At 41.5% G+C, this 19,414-nt stretch overlaps 1 protein-coding gene across 1 annotated transcript in view; it reads left to right on the top strand.

The window, feature by feature from the left end:
- ANK3 (ankyrin 3) overlaps positions 1–19,414 on the top strand; it is a 314,256-nt gene that overhangs the window by 216,853 nt on the left and 77,989 nt on the right. The window contains exons 18-25 of the mRNA XM_053983225.1: positions 722–820; positions 4,510–4,707; positions 7,165–7,263; positions 14,655–14,753; positions 14,842–14,940; positions 15,237–15,332; positions 18,358–18,430; positions 18,619–18,681. Coding sequence (XP_053839200.1) covers positions 722–820; positions 4,510–4,707; positions 7,165–7,263; positions 14,655–14,753; positions 14,842–14,940; positions 15,237–15,332; positions 18,358–18,430; positions 18,619–18,681 — 826 coding nt within the window. The remainder of the gene's footprint in view (positions 1–721; positions 821–4,509; positions 4,708–7,164; positions 7,264–14,654; positions 14,754–14,841; positions 14,941–15,236; positions 15,333–18,357; positions 18,431–18,618; positions 18,682–19,414) is intronic.

Raw genomic sequence — 19,414 nt, 5'->3', positions numbered from 1 at the left:
TGCACACCAAATATCTCAAACCAGATAATAATTTATTAATGTCCTCCTACCTACTTACCATCACACTAGTATCCACAGCCTGGGTTTAGCTGGAATTGGTTTCATGTGGTATTCCAGTCCCTGCTGGGGCTGCCAAGACCCAGCAAACTCTCGACAAAGTGACTTTTATTGTCATTGATTGACAACAAAGTGATGTGCTCTGCATTCACATCTAGGGGAATGGAGACAAAGCATTCCCCTGTGTTCCTATCCAGACTATTGTCAGTCCTTATCAGAGCATTTGGGTAGCTGGCTCTGCTTCCCCAGGTTTCATGGGGGGGGGGGGGGGGGGGGGAGGAGGAGGGGGGCAAAGGCCAATAGGACCTCAAGCTTTTTAAACCAGCCCAGCTTGGATTTTTGCAGATCCAAGGGGCAGTTTACTTATCCACTGCAATAAAAGGAAAACATTGCCAAGGGTGTGACCTCCTTACCCTGGGGGCAGCACAAATTTGTGCTTCTCCATTCATCTTCCCTGGGAAAAGTGAATGGGGCTTTCACAGCTCGGGAAGGATTTCCAAATTTGTTTTATTTTTTCATTCTAAAAGTTCCCACAGACTCTGGATACATGAATGAGTAACAAATATGTTTTTTCACCTTATCCACTGGAATTTTCCAAACGCCTGAGTTTCCCCTGGAAAGGGTCTGTAACAGCACTTGTTTGTTCTGCATGTTCTGTTTTTAGAGCGGTTTAACACCACTGCATGTAGCTGCACACTACGATAATCAAAAAGTGGCCCTCCTTCTGTTGGACCAGGGAGCTTCACCTCATGCCTCTGCCAAGGTACAAGTACTGGCCACTCTGGGGGAGCAATACCCAGGCTTTTTACGTCACTTTATTTCCTGTCTACCCCTGTTCTTTCTAGGCTGTGTATGTTTGCAGTTACAGGAGGCTCAGTGACCTTGTTTGTTAATGTCTCACATCCACATAAAGCTGCTAGAATAATCCTGCAGGTGAATAAAATAGCAATTAAAAAAAAAAAAGCAAATAAAGATGCAGAAACACTTTAAATCACCAGTTTAATTTCAGAAAACACTGAGCCTTGTTTTCATTTGTCCAGCCTCTTCAGTAACTTCTCCAAGCTAGACAACTTTGTATCTTTGCATTTTAAGATCTGTGCAGGGCAAGGTTGGGGTTGAAGCCCAGCTATGCAGGGGTACTTCTGTTTATGCCACAGGATGTCATCTGAGGCCAGATAAGTTTCTCAGCACAATACACGTAATTATTCATGTGCTTTGCAATACTTCTACCCCAGCATAAATGGAGTGGCAAGAAAAAAGACTAGTCACAGCCCTGCTTTGATTGTAATTTACTGTAGGCAAGACAATGCCTAGTGTAAGGTTTCAGAGGATATGAAAGAATAAGTATGTAAATTTATTCTAGTAGTGCATGAAACAAAGAGAATTTAGAGAAGCTTAAACTATTTCTTTTGTGGATCCCAGTTTTAAGTATGGGATGGATAAATACTATAATCAATCAGAGTATAATCAATATTTGAACAAGAACATTAGGTAAAGCAGGATGGAAACATATGTAGGTTAAAGCAGGTTAAGTGTACTGTAAATACCTCATTTGAAGCAACCCAGACAATTTCCTTAAATCACTGCACAAGAAAAGCCCTGTGGAGAAAGGAGAGCTAATGGAAAAGCCAGTGCTGTAGTTAGATGGGCAGTGCTCCTTGATTGCCTTCCTCTCACACATGGCTGAGTGCAGCCGTGGCACTGGAGCCCTTCTGCATGGCTGCAGGAGAGGATGGAGTGTGCCACGCATGGTGGGTCCCAGCGTTTGTAGTGCAAGGAGGGGGAACTTAAATAAACACGGATCGCCAGCAGCAACGGCGCAGTTTTAAATCAATGCTGTCGATAGCGGCAATCTGCCAGAGCAGTGCCCCAGGGGGGCAACCAGAGTGATCTCTGATCTTTCACTACTGCAGCACAGCACTCTCAAATGCCACTGGGGGAAGGAAGGGCCTTCTGAAGAGGATGAGAAGGCACTGACCCAGTTTTCACTGAAAGAAGCTGCCAGCGGGAGCTGTGTATCCTGTAGGGGCAGGGATCGCAGCAGCCCCTGCCAAGGGCTTGGGAAGTCCAAACCAAGGTGGAAGCCTAGAGACTGTGGTACAGCATTGCACAAACCCATGTGTCAGGTCACCTTAGCTTCCCCATCGGTAACAGAGCAGTTCTGCAGCTGCCACTTCAGGCCTCCAAGTGCCAGCTGTAAGTGTGCCTAAAAGAAAGCATTTGTTAGTGTTCTGCAGCAAGTGAGCCATGGCAGCAGTAAGCAGAGCATCAATACTAAATAAAATTAACCATAACATGTTTGTTGCTTCAGGCACCCACTATGCACTCATCCAAAAGATGATGTTGATAACAGCAGATGATTTCCTGTGCTTTTTGTAAATGTGGTCCGGTAAATAAATGTTATGTCATATCTCATCACTGCATCCACAGTTAGTTTCATCAGTGGTTGCCTTTCCTTTGACACTACTGTCTTTAACACTGATCTTAAGAGTGGCTCATTAGCCAAGCCCAGCAAAATTTGCCTTGAAGAGTGATAAGTGACAGGGTATGGGAAATGGGCATGTCAGAGCACAGTGATGTGGAACAGTTATCCCGCTGAACCATTCTTCTCTTTCATAGGCAAAAATTGTGCCTAATTTCATGTGCAGCTTATCCCTAATTTGAATTTGGCATCCACTTTACAGTTCCTTTTTTCCTCGCCATGCCATCCCCAAAGCCTTAGTTTTCCTCTGTCCTTTCATCTTTAACCATTTTCCCTTTTTCCACTCCTTTCCCTGGCAGCCGGAATAACTCAATAAATACCCTTCCTTCTAAACTTCTCTGTTCCCTTCTCCGTCTGTGCATAGTGACAGAGTGCTGCCCTTATGAGGAGAAGATGCAGACTGGGACTGAGCTGAATTTCAGCTTTTAGTTTTCAGCTCTCTTTTTGCCTTCCCTTGGCAACCTGCTGCTGTCCATTCCACTGAAAGCAATATATGCTCATTTCTGAGGAAAAGGCTTGGAAACTGCATTTGTTATTTTATATAATGTAATATGAGCTGCCTTTTAGGAGATATACAGGATTTAGCATGTACCATTAAGGATTTATTAGGTGCTCATGTGGCAGTGGCTGTTTTACATGGCAGTATAATGCAGGAAGTCTATGGGAGAGGATTATGTTTGTTTTTCTTGAAGCACTTTATCTTCAAAGTGAAAATGCAGTGGCCATGTGCTTCCTTTATTGATTGTAGCACTGTGTTTCCTGAGTGTCACTTTCAAATTCCTTAATATCCAAGATCTGAACTGAATCTGAATTGAATTTTGAAGGTTACAGAACCTTTTCCACAGGAAACTAGCGCTGTGCATCTCTTGCTGCCAGGTTCTTATTAAAGCTCTCTTGTAATCATTTGTGAGCTCCCATGTATTTATTCCTTGCTCATACCTGCATTGCCCTGCATCTCTTGTGACCTCCCTTCCTTTTTAGACCAGCCCTGCTGCCCTGTGGGTGCAGGGAGGAGCCCAGCCAGGTGAAAGCTTTGTGCCTTTAGGTAGATTTTATTGGGCTGGGTAATCTGAGATGCAAATGGTACTTATGATGCCATACAAAAATACAAAATGGTTTATGCAGCTTGGATCTCATCCCCCCCTGACCATGTCTCTTATTCAAGTGCAAATGTGTGCACATTGGACATTTACTTGAAAATGAGGGCTAATACATTTCTGAAAGACAGAAAGTTCTTGACTAAACAGTCATTGCAATCTGTACCAAAAACTGGTTGTACCTCCATCAGAGTTTGTGTGCTAATCAGTTATTCTTTATATCCATTTATCTATTTTCTGCCTGTCTTTTTTTTTTTTAGAGTTACAAAATTGTATCATGCAATAGATACTGCATTTTTATTTTTAGTAGTGGGCTCCCTGGGTGCACATATTGGAAGGAATAAAAAGATAAGGAATGCATGACTCAAAAGTTGTATGTTTCAGTTTTCCCTTGATCTGAAAAAAACCTGCTTGTCAGTAAGGTTTAAGGTAAATGCTGCAAGAAAGGCCATATTTCATGTGCATAATGCTTTCATTCACACTGGGAAATGGGTAAAAAAGCCCAAACAATAACAGCTGTTCTGAGTTATGAACACACATCCTGCTCTTCTGTTTGTTAAAGATTTTATGTACATTTAGGGAAAAGGAGCAAATGTCTATGAAACAAAACTCAAACTCCTATTGCTATAGATTGTCCTTTCCTGAAAAGATATTTTTTCCCCAAATTTGAAAATTTACTTCAGAATCCTCCTCTTTGTAGCAGTACTTAAAAAAAAAAAAAATTGCCTAAAGGTCAGATACATTGGTTCATACAGCTTGTTAACATTGCATTTGGCTGTGTTTGACAGAATTCACAGAGTTGGGTAGGTACAGAAAAGTGCTTTAGCACCTTGTTCAGTGAGCAGCTCGCAATGAAGTGCTTTCTGTTGGCAGAATGGTTACACACCCCTGCACATAGCTGCCAAGAAGAACCAGATGGACATAGCAACCACCCTGCTGGAATACGGCGCCGACGCCAACGCCGTCACCCGGCAGGGCATCGCCCCGGTGCACCTCGCCTCCCAGGACGGCCACGTGGACATGGTGTCACTGCTGCTCTCCAGAAATGCTAATGTCAACCTCAGCAACAAGGTGAGTGTCCCCCCTGCCTGGGGATAAGGCCGTGTAAAAATGGGATGAGGAGGAGAGGGCCCTGCAGTTAAATTTTACCCCCTGGGATTCTGCACGTGCTGAAAGCCGCTGCAGGTGTCTGAACATACATCATCAACTTTCCTAGCAAAGAGCAGCATGCCATGTCACACTGAATGAACCTTTGTAGTACTCAAGGTTTGGTGATAACACATGCTGCAGTGGAATTTATTAATCCAGCATTAATTTATGCTAGTCTGCCGAAACATGGCCAGAGAGAAAACATCTTCCTCCCCACAGGGGCTACTGGGGCTGGCACCTGTCATTTACCAGCCTCTAGGAATATGCCTGCCCCTTTTTCAATTGTGTAATTGTAACATTTGCTGTATTTTTTTTGTATTTTTTTTTTACTTGTGACATTTTTAGCACTATAATATTTTATGACAAGAAATGTAACATGTACCAGCAAATAGTAACAAATACTACCACCTCATGGTAACAGCTGACTTGTTCAGGGATGGTGACTTTTTTAATGGGATAATAACAGCAACTTTTTCTGAGACTGTGTTCCTTAATATAAATGATTCTTCCTCCCCAGGGTGTGTTCCTTAGCCCATGGTGACTTTTGGTGTCATTTCTCCTAGTGATAGGATAGGAAAGGAAAGTTGATGTATTTTAGTTTATGTGTGAATTCATAGGCTATTGAATCTGCTATACAGTAATGTTTCCAGCAGATGTGCAGCCTTAATTCTTTAAATGCCCTACTAGACTTTGTTATTTGACATTGTCAAGTGCAGTTTCAGAATGGATTTGTGTGGCTAGATTAGAGAGGCAACAAAAATTTTTATTCATGGAAAATATTTCTTATTCTCAGAAGGTAGGAAGAGAGAATCCAGAATCCTCTGAGGCAGTGGGTGTTCTGCACAGGGCTGCTGTGTTTTCCTGCTTCTGACTTTCCAGTTTGATTATTTGTGGGTCCTCCTTCTGAAAGCTTCTCTCGCAGATGTGGATTTTTTTTCTCCCACAAGTCTCAATCCTGTGTGGGTTATGCAGTGCAGGATTGACTTTGTATCCCCACAGGGAAATTTGCCACATACGTGCTCTGCATCCATTGGCTATCCCATTTTGCTGCTGAGACTAATACAGGGAGCATGATTGAAGTGCTTGGCACATTGATTCAGTGCCACCAGAGGTTAATTACCTGCAGCATCCAGCAATCTGTTCAGTTGTAATCTCCAGTCTCTCATTGTGCTGATAACACCACCTTTGGGGAGTAATTCCCCTCCATCCTCTCAGGGATGCACATTTCCTCAGAGCACAGCACCTTTACATTCAAAGCCAGATGTTTAAAGCCCACTGATTTCTGACTTCTGCAGCTTTGCAATGGGAGTAAAAAGAACATTTATTTCTTCAGGACCCACAGAATGGTTTGGAGCTTCATACTCAGAGCCCCCATACTGAGCACTTACTAAATCTTTTTAGAAGGTTTGGCCATTAATATCGAGGCTCCATTAGGTAATTTGTAGTTGGTTACTGTTACATATTTGTGTCAGGTGGCCCACCTAAGCTGTGTTATCATCAGGATTGCATCTTGGAGTGAAATGCAGTGGGGCAATCTCAAAATAATTGGCCTTGGTAGGGAGTGCACCATGGATGTGGATTTGGGTTCAAGGGTAGGAACCTTAGTGAGTGCTCCTGCCTGATGTGACAACTGCTACCACTTGTTCTTCTGTCCTTGGTGCTAAAGGCAGTAGGAACAGGAGAAAAAATTAAACAGAATTTGCAAGGAAAGGATATTCTTTCTCATTCCTAATGACATCTTCTCAGCAGATTCTCTCTCCTTCCCTTTTTATCTTCTACTCCTTTTATGTGGCAGAAAGTTGCATAGTTTTCTGAGGTTTTAAGGATATTTAGATCTTAAGTTTTAAATAAGAAAAATTGCTATCGGTACATGTTTTCTATCAAGTCTGTATACTCCCTGAGCAGAGAGAAATGGGCCTGATCTCAGAGAAATGCAGTTTTATTCTTTTGTGTTTGTGTCTGAAAATGATCAAGTAGAAGAGTAAAAGGTAAGGATAAAACTGAGTGATTGTAAAAAAACTTGCAGAAGCATAAACAATGATTCAATATTGCTTTTAAAGTCTGACTCATTATTAGGAAGTAAATTAGGAGATAAAAAAATGCTGTGTGACTTTTCCTTAAAGTGCTCTAATTTGCTTTCCCACATGTAACACTGCATGGAGAAATCTTCCTTGTCTTAAAGAAACATCATATTCCTGGCTTTGGAGTTGTACTTTCCTGCTGATCAGCAGTGTGATAACAAAGCACCTTACACAGTGAAAGTGGAATGTGTAACTTTAAATTCATTCAGATATTTAGAGTCTTACAGATATCTGAATTTGCATTTTAGTGGTCATGTGCCTCCTCTGGAGATTGTTCCTTCTTGTTTCTGATTTACAGAGTGGACTGACGCCCCTCCACCTGGCTGCCCAAGAGGACAGGGTCAATGTAGCAGAGGTTCTGGCTAACCAGGGAGCTGCTGTTGATGCACAGACGAAGGTATGAACACCACTGTCACACGAAACATTTCCTTCCAGGGAGCCACGAGCCTCTAGACAGGGCTAGGATTGATTTCGGGGTGAAACTGAAATCGCAGCAGGGAAGCATTCCTTGTAATGAATTATTGCAGAATATATTCTGAAAACTGAAGATATATGAGTTTGGGTGTTTAATGTCAAGCTCAGCCTTTGAGCAGTAAGCTTATTTCTTGCCAAATATTTAGATCAATATAGGTTTAGATTGTATCCTGTTACTGTGTTTCACTGAAGGTAAATGGGATTGATCTAGTTTTTGAGTAAGGAAGTTGTTATCTAATATGAAATACATATGTGCAGTGGTGGTCCATTTCAAATTTACTTGCCTAAAAATAGTTTTGCCTAAATATTTGGACTCCTAAGTAACAGACGTGGATTTTCAAGGCGCTTGGGGATGGCTTTTGAGACCCCCAGCAATGACACCTCCCACTTCACAGTATTGCATTTAAGATCCATGTCCTGAAGCAAAGACCCTTTGCAGAAAAGGTTTTATGCTCCCTAATGGTGTACAGTGCTCAGAATTTAATGATAATGATGATTGCACTCACATTCCTCGTGCATTGTCTAGATCTTGCAGGCACTCCTTTAGCTGGGCAAGAAATTCAGTTGAGATCAAATTCTTGGACTGTAGCAGATCAAATCAGCTAAATGAACCAGGTCTCACAATCTGGCCTGCACTCGTTTGCAGAGGAGTAGCTTTCACAGCTCTCTGCTAGGTGTATGCCACAAGTGAGGTGCTGTGCTGGCATCACAGGTGTGTCAGACTGTCCAGCAATATTATCATATTACACTGACAGCTCAGAAAGGGCTGAGTCCATCATCATGTCTGGCTGCAGCTCAGCTGATTATAATCTGTGGCAGAGGGAAAAGTCATTGATAACTGATTTCTCTACAGTGTAATTCCAATTGTACCAGCTACTGAATTTAATAACATTATCCCGACATAAACATGAAAGAGTTTTGCTAAAATCCCAGGAGCTTCTCCAGGTTTATACTTTTGTAACATATCTTAGTCTGTGTTTTAAAGAAGAACCAGTCAGGGTTCTTATCTGTCAGATCGCCCAGTAGCAGATGAGATCTGCCCTGGCTCATTCTTTGCACAATTTCCTCAGATGAATGTGGTTGCCTTTCTAGAGATAGTTTCTACCTGGTGTTGGTTTCAGTAGCAGGACATTGCAGAACCTGTTCTTTTGACTTGGCCAGAGCTGAACCACCTCCCAAGCCATACAACTCATCTGAGTATTTGCCTTTGCCCCTCTGTGCAGTGCTCTTGGCTGTCCCACAAATAGCAAGCAGTCTGAGGAGACATTTATATTGACAGGTGCAGGCAGACACACGTGTTTGCTTTGCTGGCTCTCCAGTGTCCAAATAGGATCCCATTCTGGGCTGCAGTGGCCTTTTAGTCACATTGGGGTGGTGGAAACATCTGAGCTACTGTCACAGCTGAGAAGCAGGCAGAGCATGTCTGCTGGGTCCCAGGGACAGCGTGGTGCAGCTGCAGGAGCTCTGTATTCAGCTTCAGAAAATACAGTCATATTTGACTGTGTGCAACATCATCAGTAAAAGCCATATAATTTTAAAGAAGACAGAAATAAATCCCTTGTTGCTCGCTCTCATTCCTCAGTTATATGTGTAACTAGTGTGAATAAAGAACAGTTTCCCAGTACACTCTTGTTTCCATGGGACTGCTCCATAATTGTTAGGCAGTGGCTCAGGGACTCGTAAGTCAGGTTCTATTTAAGCAGGACTGCTTTGGGCTGTAAGAAGTCACCTGTCTGGGGAAATTCTCCATCCTGTAGGCTTCTGTAGGGAAGAACATCCACAACAGCTTGTCCTCCTGTTCACCCTACTAGTTAGTCCTCCCTGCTGTAGGGAACTGTCTGCTCCTTGGGAAGAGAGTGCCCACGTGCCTGGCAGGATTCTGTTAGAGAGGAATGAGCTCGATGCTTATGCACTGGCACGTGCTTGGTGCTTTTCCACTGGCTTCTGCAGGGTCCCATCTGCTGGGTGTGTGCAGCAGTGAGCCCTGCAGGCTCCTCAGAGCCAGCCCCGTGGAGCTGTCTGCCAGATATCCGCTCGCTGCCGCCTGTGATACAAGGAAAGGGCCAGTGCAGTACTGGGTGTATCAGCAGGGAATAGTTTCTGGATAAACTGATGATCACCCCGAGTTCCTTCCTGAAAAACCCTGAATTTCTACAGTGAAGGAAAAACTTATGCTATACGAACGGCCATACTTTGACCTCATGCTCTATGCAGGTGAAGGTTAGATGATTGCCTTGTAAAATAGCAGCCCTGCAGTTACAAGCTCTCCCATTTAGATGGATTAACTGTACATTCTGCCTCTAAAACCAGAGGCACTGGGGGACAAGATAAGCAACAGCTGAGTTGGCTTCAGAGGCACTGTTGCTATGCTTGCATGTTTGCACAATCCTGTCCAGCATGTCCAGTTGGGATTCATTCCTTTGGACATGCAGCAGCAGAGATGTGGCCATCCGTGCCTTAAAAGTCAGTGAAGCAGCACAGCTCAGAGTGACATTATATTTGGGATCTCTGCTACCAGCAGCGTCACCATGAACCTTCTGTTTTCTTCCCTCCATTTGAGGCCCATGTGCTTTTCTTACCTCAGGTTTTGGGGTGTGGATGACTGTTCAGTAGCACTTTTTTTGTTGGTTTTATTTATTTATTTTCCTTCCTTATCATATGTCTCATTTTCCCAGGATAAGCAAGCATAGGTTGTGTCACTCCAGCACAGTACCTGTCAATAGGGGGGGAGAAGACTCCATATCATTTAACTTAATATCAGTAGGTCATTGAACTCTTGAGTAGGGACCAATGAACTATCATCTTCCTCATCTTTAGTCATCATTTATATATAACATACCCTCCCTGTGAAAACATCTAGAGTCTGCAGTTCTGACACATGGGAATTCTGACCCTGCACACACTCTGGGGAGTTTTCAGGTGGTTAAGGGAGAAGATGGGGCAAAACCACATTTTGCATCTTGAAGCTGTATCAGGGAACAAAAAAAAAAAAAAAAAAAAAAAAAAAAAAAAAAAAAAAAAAAAAATAAATTCTGGCTGTTATGAGCATTTTCAGAATTGCTCTCAGAAGAGAACAGTTGCATATGTGAGTCTCTCTTGGAGTGGCTTCCCTCCCAAGAATTTTTTTCCTGACCTTTGTAGTAGAAAAAGGCATGAAAGGAAGAATAGCTTCTGGTTATGAAGTGCATTTCTTAATAGTGTTGTGGGATCCTTCTGGTTTTGCTGCATCAATTAACTAAATAGCCTCTAATCCCAGAGCTGCAGGAGTCTAAATCATTGCTGAGGTGTAAACAACACTGGTGCAGCAGGCCAGAACTAGTGCCTGAGAGGCCATAAGGCTGCTCCTACCACTTGAAAATGAAATTTTGTTAGGTGGTTTAAACTCAGCCATGTTAGAAAATACACTTCAGGTGGTAAAGTTTGAGCTGCTTCAAAATCCTCCACATTTAGAGAGCTTTAATAATTGAATTTGGTGTTCACAGAAGACATGTTAGTGTCCTGCAGCAAAGGCAGCAGCTCTTGTCTATTCTGACATTTCATTTGTTTGCCTGAATTTTGGTATGCTAAAGAGTTTTTGGTGCTGAAAATGTGCTATGCAGTATCATGCTTAACACAAGGTGTGCTCATCCCTTCACAATAATATTGGGAGCTGAAAATCAATCTGGAGCCATGGCTACAAGCAGATATCCCTTCTCTGGTGGTCATGCTGAGTGTAAAAAGTGTCCTGGTTCATGTGGTGTTGCTTTTGTTTCAGGGCTTTTGTGCTGGTAGTTGGCACGAGTAAATATTGTTTCATGGCTCAGCAGGTCTCCACATCTCATTTTTCCACTGCTTATCCCATTGGAGAGTGTAGTTGTAGGATACAGCAGTACTGTGATGGACTGGCAAAGGAAGGCTGAGAGAAAAGTGCTGGTTCAATCAAGAAGGAAAGGCAGGGTTTGGAGTTTTTATTTCAGTACAGGTTTTTTTAGTCAAACAGTCACGACACTGCTCTTGGTGTTGGGCCTCCCATGGGGACTGATGGTCTCCCAGTCCTTGGCTGAAGACTGTCTGGGGAACAAAACCAGTATTAAACTGCCTTTTGTTTCTAAAACTGTACTTTTGGTAGGAGATAATGGTGGCTGAGAGGTCATGGTGTTCTTTTGCAGGTCGAGCTGGGATTTTTATTGCAGATTAATTCATGTCTGCCTGCTTTGTTCTGACAGGAGCCCCATAGCAGCCTGAGACCGTATCAGTGATCCAGCTTTTCCATTGGAATATCTAATTTTCAGATGCAGGAAGAGATAAGAAGGAGGCAGGGAGGGAGGGAAGTACTATTGAGAAATATTGTTTTCATACAGAACAAACATTCAAATACAGGTGTCTTCGGTATATCTTCATGGTGCATTAACTATCTCTCCTTGGCTCTCTGTACGTGCTCAGTTGTTATTAAGTGTTATCATGTGGAAATTTCCAGGCTGATAATATGCAATAATGAACCTTTGCAAGGTACTGCAACATGTTAGGTCCTGATTCAGCAAAGCAGGGAAGTGTCTGTGTGTGTACACGTAGGTTTGCCTGTTTCATTCAGTCAGGCCTTTGTGATCTTTGGATCTAAGGCAATTTCTAGCCCTGTAAACAACAATACTGTAACTTCATTGTCTGACATTGACAGCAGAAAAACAAAAACTGAGCAGCTTGAGAGTCAGCATGACTAGAAAGATGCAGTAATTCAAGCTGTTAAGATTTATAGTTATTGCCAGTGGAGGATATTAAAGTAATTCACTGACATGATATAGAAGACTTGTGATAATTCCCCTCAAAAGTAAAAATTGAAGTGCAAGAGAATAAGGTATTCTTTATGTGTTCCATTAGAAATGAAAAGTTCAGTATTTCTGATTTTCTTGGCACTTATTCTTGTAGCTCTTGATAAACCCTTCCCAGCTGCTAACTCCCCTGTTGTTGCTCATTCTTTAAAACAGTCAGAAGGTGATGTCTGTTAGAGCTGTGTTAAACAAAAGCCGTGGTTTTCTTGGAAGTAACTTTTTCAATATTAGGCTGCCTCCTAAATCCCTTAGTGCTTTGCCAGTAATTATAACTAAGCCTGAATGGCTGTGCAGAAATTTATATAATTGTGAGCTGGGCTTTGTTGTTTTGTTTTTGCTTTTGGCTTTGGATTTTTTTTTTTAATGGGGTTTTTGTTGTTTGGGGGTTTTGTCTGTTTGTGGGTGGGTTAATTATTAATATCTTTTGAAGTAAAATATTTTAGCCTCCTGGACACCTTTCTGTAGACAATGAAAGCAGCAAGCTCAAGTAGCCTTGAGAATTGCTACTTTTATTGTTAATTTAATTGTGTAATTGCAGAATCTGCCAGTTAGAGTGTTTCAGAGCAGTCACTGGAATACCTCGATTTACATGGGGGTCTTGGGATACAATTGCTGTGCCTTCCTGAGCTGGAAGGAGTTGAGTGCAGGAACCTGAGCTCTGACTGAGAAGTTAAGGATATCCTCTCCAGGTTTCAGGCACTGAGAGGGTGTTTTGCTGACCAGTTTTACTTTGAGCAATGGCTCCCTGTGCTGCTGGCTGGGAGCACGAAGATGTCCCGTGCTGTGTGCCAAGGGCCAGCGTGCCCAGCCAGCCGGGACACGGTGTCACATCTCTGTCCCTCTGCTGTCAGCTAAACAGGACCTGACACGAGGTGACCACAGGCTACAGCAAACTCAAAAGGAAGCTCCCAGGACCCTCCAAGGACCTCAGGCAGAGGACTGGTGTTTTGCCACCAGGCTCAGCAGGTGCCCACACGGCTTCTGGGGACACGTGCAGTGCCCGTGGCAGGAGCTGCCTTTCAGTGCACAGCCCTCCAGCTGCCACACACAAGCAGAGCTTCAGAGGAGGCCTCCTTCAGATTTAGCTGAATTGTGACCCTGGAAATGTCATGATTTCCACCGTTAATTGGGAGGAGAAGGAGGAAAAGCTTTCACTTAGTCTCTGATTTAAACAGCAGACTGGTCAGGAGTGACGAAGAGCAACAATAATTGCTCCTCCAGCCATTTTTGTAGGCACCACGTGTAAGTCTCTGTGTACACCATTTCTAGAAGGAAACTGTCATTGCACTGAAGTAAATATGGGGGGTTTGATAGCTGCTTTTTCAGTATTCATTGTTACAGGCTGGAGAGGAGCCTTTACAGATCACTTCAAAGGGAAAGCTGAGATCGGCTGGTCTTGGCTCTCTGATATGCTCCAGATTTTAATGTTGTAGGGTTATTCGCAGGGGGTTCTTGGCAGGTGGTCCTTGACTTTGGATTTCATCTCACCAGTTGGTTTTATGTTGACTTTTTTTTTTTTGACCTTGCTGGTCATGTTAAGAGGCCTGTATTTTGAAGAGGGAGAAGGGAATTAAGGTTTTGTAGGACAAGGTCTCACAGCCTTTTTTTTTTTTTTTTTCTGTTTTTTGAACTGTTTTGATAGCTTGGCCATCCTTTAATCTGAGTTTATCTTTGGCCCATGTAGAGACAGGGGCTGTAGAAGCTGTGTTTGAGGTACATGACTCTGAGTCATCATTCTGCTGAAGAATCAAGGCTCTGGACAGCCCAGGGAGCCCTGTCAGAGAGTCAGACCCCAGGCACTCCTTGGAACAGGAAGTTATTTGGCCAACCCTAAACTAACAAGATCTGTAAGATGAAGTCTGTGTGTTCAGTTCATTTAAGCTACTGCTCCAGCTCTTACAACTGTGGGCTATTATTCTGTGCAGGAAAAGTTCCTTGTAGTCATTTGGCATCTGATCCAATGTTCACATAAGTCAGCAGATAGTTTCATTCTGCTGATGCCAATGGAATTTCAATTCAGTGCTGTTTCTGGCACTGATTAACTCATCCTGGTTGTCAAAGCTAGTAGTTTCTTTAGATGGCAAAGGGTATATCATTAACTGGAAAAGAGTGGCACAGCCAAATTTAAAGTAACTGTCACAGCTACCATCTCCTAGCGTGTGTTAATACAACTGAAATTAGGTAACCTTGTGTGAACTACTCCATAATCCAAGGGAAATGGTCAGCAACCTGCAACACCACCTAGAGACACACACATGTCTGTGGGCTTAGATGGGATCCACCTGGAGGCATCGAGGGAGCCAGTGGAAGTACTCACTGGGCACTTAAATTGACTTTCATGAGAAGTGTGCTTTTTTCCAAGGCTGGAGGATTTTTGACATAGTCCAAAGAAATAAAGCTTAATGGGATTTTTCCTGTTTCATGCCTGTTTGCTTTCTTCGATTATTTTTTTTTTAATCAGGGTACGTGTGGGATACCCACATTTACTAACTGCTGATGTTCATTCTAGATGGGATACACTCCTTTGCACGTTGGCTGCCACTACGGAAACATAAAAATTGTGAACTTCCTTCTGCAACACTCTGCAAAAGTCAATGCCAAAACGAAGGTGAGTGTCCCAGCTGTGGCCGTGGGGGCTGCCCTGCTGTGTGCCGTGCCCCCACAGCCTTGCCTTTGCTCTCTCCCTGTGCCTGCAGAACGGGTACACGCCGCTGCACCAGGCAGCGCAGCAGGGGCACACCCACATCATCAACGTCCTGCTCCAGCACGGCGCCGCGCCCAACGAGCTCACTGTGGTAAGTGCTGGCCTGAAAAATGGGCCTGGTGGGACAGGAAAAGAGCAGAGGAAGCCTATTTCCATCACCCCCACATCCTCTGTACCATCATCTCTCCCAGAACGAGAACAACAACTGAAAACCTCTTCGTTTTCGTCCCATTTTATCCCACTTATGTATCCTACTACCCAAATATTTATTTCCACCAGAAAATGTAAACATTTTTTTTCTTTTATTTTATATTCTTCTGTAATTAACCAGTAGTTCCTACGCTTCTTGCTAACATTCAACTTCTGTTACGAATTTTCAATTGCTAGAATGGAAACACTGCCCTCGCCATTGCTAAGCGACTTGGCTACATTTCAGTTGTTGACACGCTGAAGGTGGTGACAGAAGAGACCATGACTACAATTGTAAGTACAGCTCACTTCAGTAGGGAATGGAAGAATTTTTCCAAAGCCAGAGTATGACTATAACTAAACTTTGTTTATTTATGTGACTACCTAGATTCCAGTCACCTATTTCCTTTTAGCAGTATAAAGTTGATATTAAGTAAAACATGAGCTATTTTTAAGGTAGTAGACACTGTGAGGATGTGCACAGAAAGAGCACCAAAGGACCAGAAAATGGCCAGTGTAAAGGACTGGTCACAACTGCAGTGTTTCTCCAGACAATGTTTGTCCACACATCTTGTTTTTCAGGGAACAATTTTGCAGCGGAAAAGATGTTCCTACAGGCTTGTGTAAACAAAAGCTGCTTGAGAGCATTTCCCAACGATCTGATGCTTAATGGCTTGAATTTGACCTACGAGAACACATTCCAATATAAAAAAATGGTTGGAATTTACTTAAAAGCTCCTCATTGTGTAGTTTCTGGTCCCTTCCATAGGATGGTGAAAGGCTGTATTCTGCAAGAAGCCACAGCCAGCCTCTGCAACCCCAAATACCCATTCCCTCACGTGGCTGTGAACTCCAGCTTGTCTGTCCTGCCTCTCAGGAAGCATTAGCCAGGAGACATTGAAGGGACTAGCAGTGGTCAAATATTACCTGCTGTCAGAAACATTCACAGAATCCAAAGCATTTCTCAGAAGGATCTTTTGCTCACTAATATTTTGCCAAATTGCTCTCTGAAGAAGTTTTCTGGGGCGAGGCACCTCCATGCATTACCGTAGTAATAAAGCCCAAACTGGGTCTGAAGAACATAAATTCAGGATATTGTCTTTCAGCAACTATTTTTCTTTGTCTGGTTAAAAAGATAAAATGCACATGTATGTGTTTTTAGACATACCAGGGGTGGAAAACAGTTACTGTGTGTGTTCTGTGTTTTGTCATCGCCCCTTTGTGTGGTCTATCTGTGCAAGCAGGTGGTTGCAATATGATGAGCTTTTGGGATGACAGGCAGATTTTAGTTTTGTTACTACTGCATGCACCTTTGCTTCCTGTGACTTTCCTGGCTGTGGTTCCAGTAGTTTACAGAAAATCCACCACACAAAAAATAAATTTCAGAACAATAAGATATAAAGGAATATGCTCGAAAGTAATGCTGATTTTTTTTTCCTTACACATTTTCTCTATGTTTTCTCAGGAATAAATTTCTCTTTAGAAAGATTCCAAAACATTTTCCACACAGAAAAATTTGATACAGAATGTTATACAGGATAGGAAAACTTGAATGACTACCTACTGTTCAATTAAGTAGCTGCAGGAAAACCACATATTTATGCTAAAAACTCTCAATTTCACAAGGCTGTTCTTGGCTTTTAAAACCAACAAGCTGGGGGTGTTTGTGCTGCATAAACTGACTGACCATTTATCTTCTGTAGATGAAGAGTAGAGAGATGGTGGGTCAGGCTCTGAATCGTGCTGGAGGAAATGTTAGATGCTGAAAGACCTGTACTACCTCAAATATCTACTTTCAAGGGAAACCCAGAAATCAGAATATGCTACTTACCAGTGTGTAATTTTTAGACCTTGGAAGTCTAGATATGAAATCTGATTTATAATTGAGGCTCCTAAAAATTCAGTTTGACTGCGGAGACTTATATTTTGAGGCTCGTGGCTAAATAACTCCCAAAGCTAAATTTAAAGGAATCAGGGATGAATAACTAATTTTACTATAATTTATACTCAAACGCCAATTTAAAAAAAATGCAGAAGTACCTGGAAAAAGTCCAATGATTTTGCTGGTTTAACAATATGTTAAAAAGCTTTGCAAGTAATTCCCACAAAATTAATTGCATGAGGCTTTTCTGTAGGTTTTGTAATGTTTGAGCATGGAGGAGCTCTTCTGCCTATATCAAGTGATGGCAGTAGCCTAAGAAACATGAAATGCCAAGTGAGTACTCATAAGGCCAGAGAAGAACTGAAATATTTTAAAATAAGTGAAAATGGAAAGGCTATTTTGCCCTCCTGAAGTTCTTAATGATTTCTTATTTGCATATGAAGCATGAGAATAAGTATGGTTGAAAAAGAATACAATCTAAAATCCCCATAAAGATGGGAGTGGGTTTTTGTTTGGGGTTGGGGTTTGGTGTGTTTTTGTGTGTGTGTGTGTTTTTTTGGTTTGGCACTTTTTTTTTTTTTTTTTTTTTTTTTTGTGGTTTTGTTTTGGTTGATTTGTTTTTAATTCCACTGCACTCCTTGAATGGTATCTCTGCAGAAGCTCTTGTCTGACCCAAACCTCTACCAGTGGTTGTTGTGCTGGAAATGTAAAAAGTACATGTGTATGTCATTCTTAGGATGCAGGTGTTCTAGGAACGGATTTCAGGTGCATTCAGAACTTTTTTTTTTCTGCTTTTGTTCTTCTTTATATTGGTCTTTGAATGTGAATCAATATACACATTGAGATAAAAACCATGCAACCATTTCTGAGTGTCTTTCATGCACAAAGCCCTTCAGGGGTATCATTTAGCTCGCATCTGGTTACAATTGTTCTTATTTGTGGGAGAAACACACAATTCCTGCTGAGGCACCTCTGAAAAAAAATCACATAGGTTCAGCCACTCCCAAATTGCAGAATTCTTCTGATGTCAAAGGAGAAATACTTCCCTCAGAAGGTTTGGTTTTATTAGAGATGACATATTCCTTGCTCAAAATTGAGATGATTACCTAGAGTTCTTATTAAGCCCCCGAAAATGAAGTTCATTTCAGTATACCTGATTCTTCTTTTGATATCATCATCTAAGCTTTCTACTTGTGGTTTTTCTGCTATGACAATATGAACATAGTTTAAAAAACAAATACAATATTGTTTATTTCTGTAGTCTTTTTAATTTATAGTTCAATGCATCTTTAAACTAGAAAGTGAATAAAAAGCTAAAAATTGCATTGTGTTTTTAACTGCAGATAAAAATCTTATCTTGCATTTAATTTTAAAAATAAATAGAATTTTAAGACAAATTATGCCTGCACTCTAAAACTGCTTTTTTTTCTATTACAGACTGTTACAGAAAAGCACAAAATGAATGTACCAGAAACCATGAATGAAGTTCTTGATATGTCTGATGATGAAGGTATTAAAAATTTAAATTTTTTTTCACTCTTTGTGATTATAAGAACTGTCTGTTTAAAAACCCAAGACTAACACACATTATTAATTGGATATGGTCATTGCACATCTGTTATTGTTGTACATTGATTTTGTTGACACATCAATAGTATGTGCTTTTCTTTAATTGTTTTGTTTATTTAAATCATGCAGTTCGTAAAGCCAATGCCCCTGAAATACTCAGTGATGCTGAATATTTGTCAGATGTTGAAGAAGGTATTTGTGCATTTTTGTATTGCGCTGATATTTAACTTAATCCTCTTCCTTTTATTTCATCTGTCTGAAAACTAATCCTTTCAGATAATTTTCTTATTATCCCACTAACAATAAGTTCTGCTTTAAAATTAAGAGCGCTTTCAAAAATTCTTTGAGCTACTGCTGATAATCCTCTAACTTTTTTTCTGAATTTCTTACGATTTTTGGATCAAATTACCTTCACTTTCCTGGAATAATCATTTTGCTGATGCTTCTATAAAATAAATAAATGTTTTATTGTTTTAATTGAAAAATTAAATACTGGACAAGAGGGTAAAATATCAAAACACTTTGGAAGAAATGGCTGATACTCAAAATCAATGGCAGAAAGAACAAAGTTCTTGGGTTTTTATAAAAAACAAATTACTGTGTTAGATTTTCTTGTTTTTCTCTAGTCAATCTCTCTTCATCCCTATTGATGTATTTACTTCTAATTTTCATCGCATTCAAGCACCAAGGTGTAAAAGATATTTCAGTTCTTTGTGTGCAGCTCTTGTTTAATTCATGCGTTGAGGCTTTTGGTTTGTTTCCCATCTGTCATTGTGCAGTTCCAAATGGATCATGTTCTTACCATACATACATGTTTTCCAAATAGCTCTCCTAGGCCATTGTCCTGCTCAAAATACTGCATTGTTTCAGCTGACAGGAACACTGATGCATAATAGTGAGAGTGAACAGGGCAGGAACTTGCTGT

The sequence above is a fragment of the Vidua macroura genome, chromosome 8 (genome assembly GCF_024509145.1).
Source record: "Vidua macroura isolate BioBank_ID:100142 chromosome 8, ASM2450914v1, whole genome shotgun sequence".
In the NCBI taxonomy this organism is placed as follows: domain Eukaryota; kingdom Metazoa; phylum Chordata; class Aves; order Passeriformes; family Viduidae; genus Vidua; species Vidua macroura.
The sequence above is the reverse complement of the archived record's forward strand: the minus strand, read 5'-3'. Positions and strand labels throughout refer to the sequence as shown.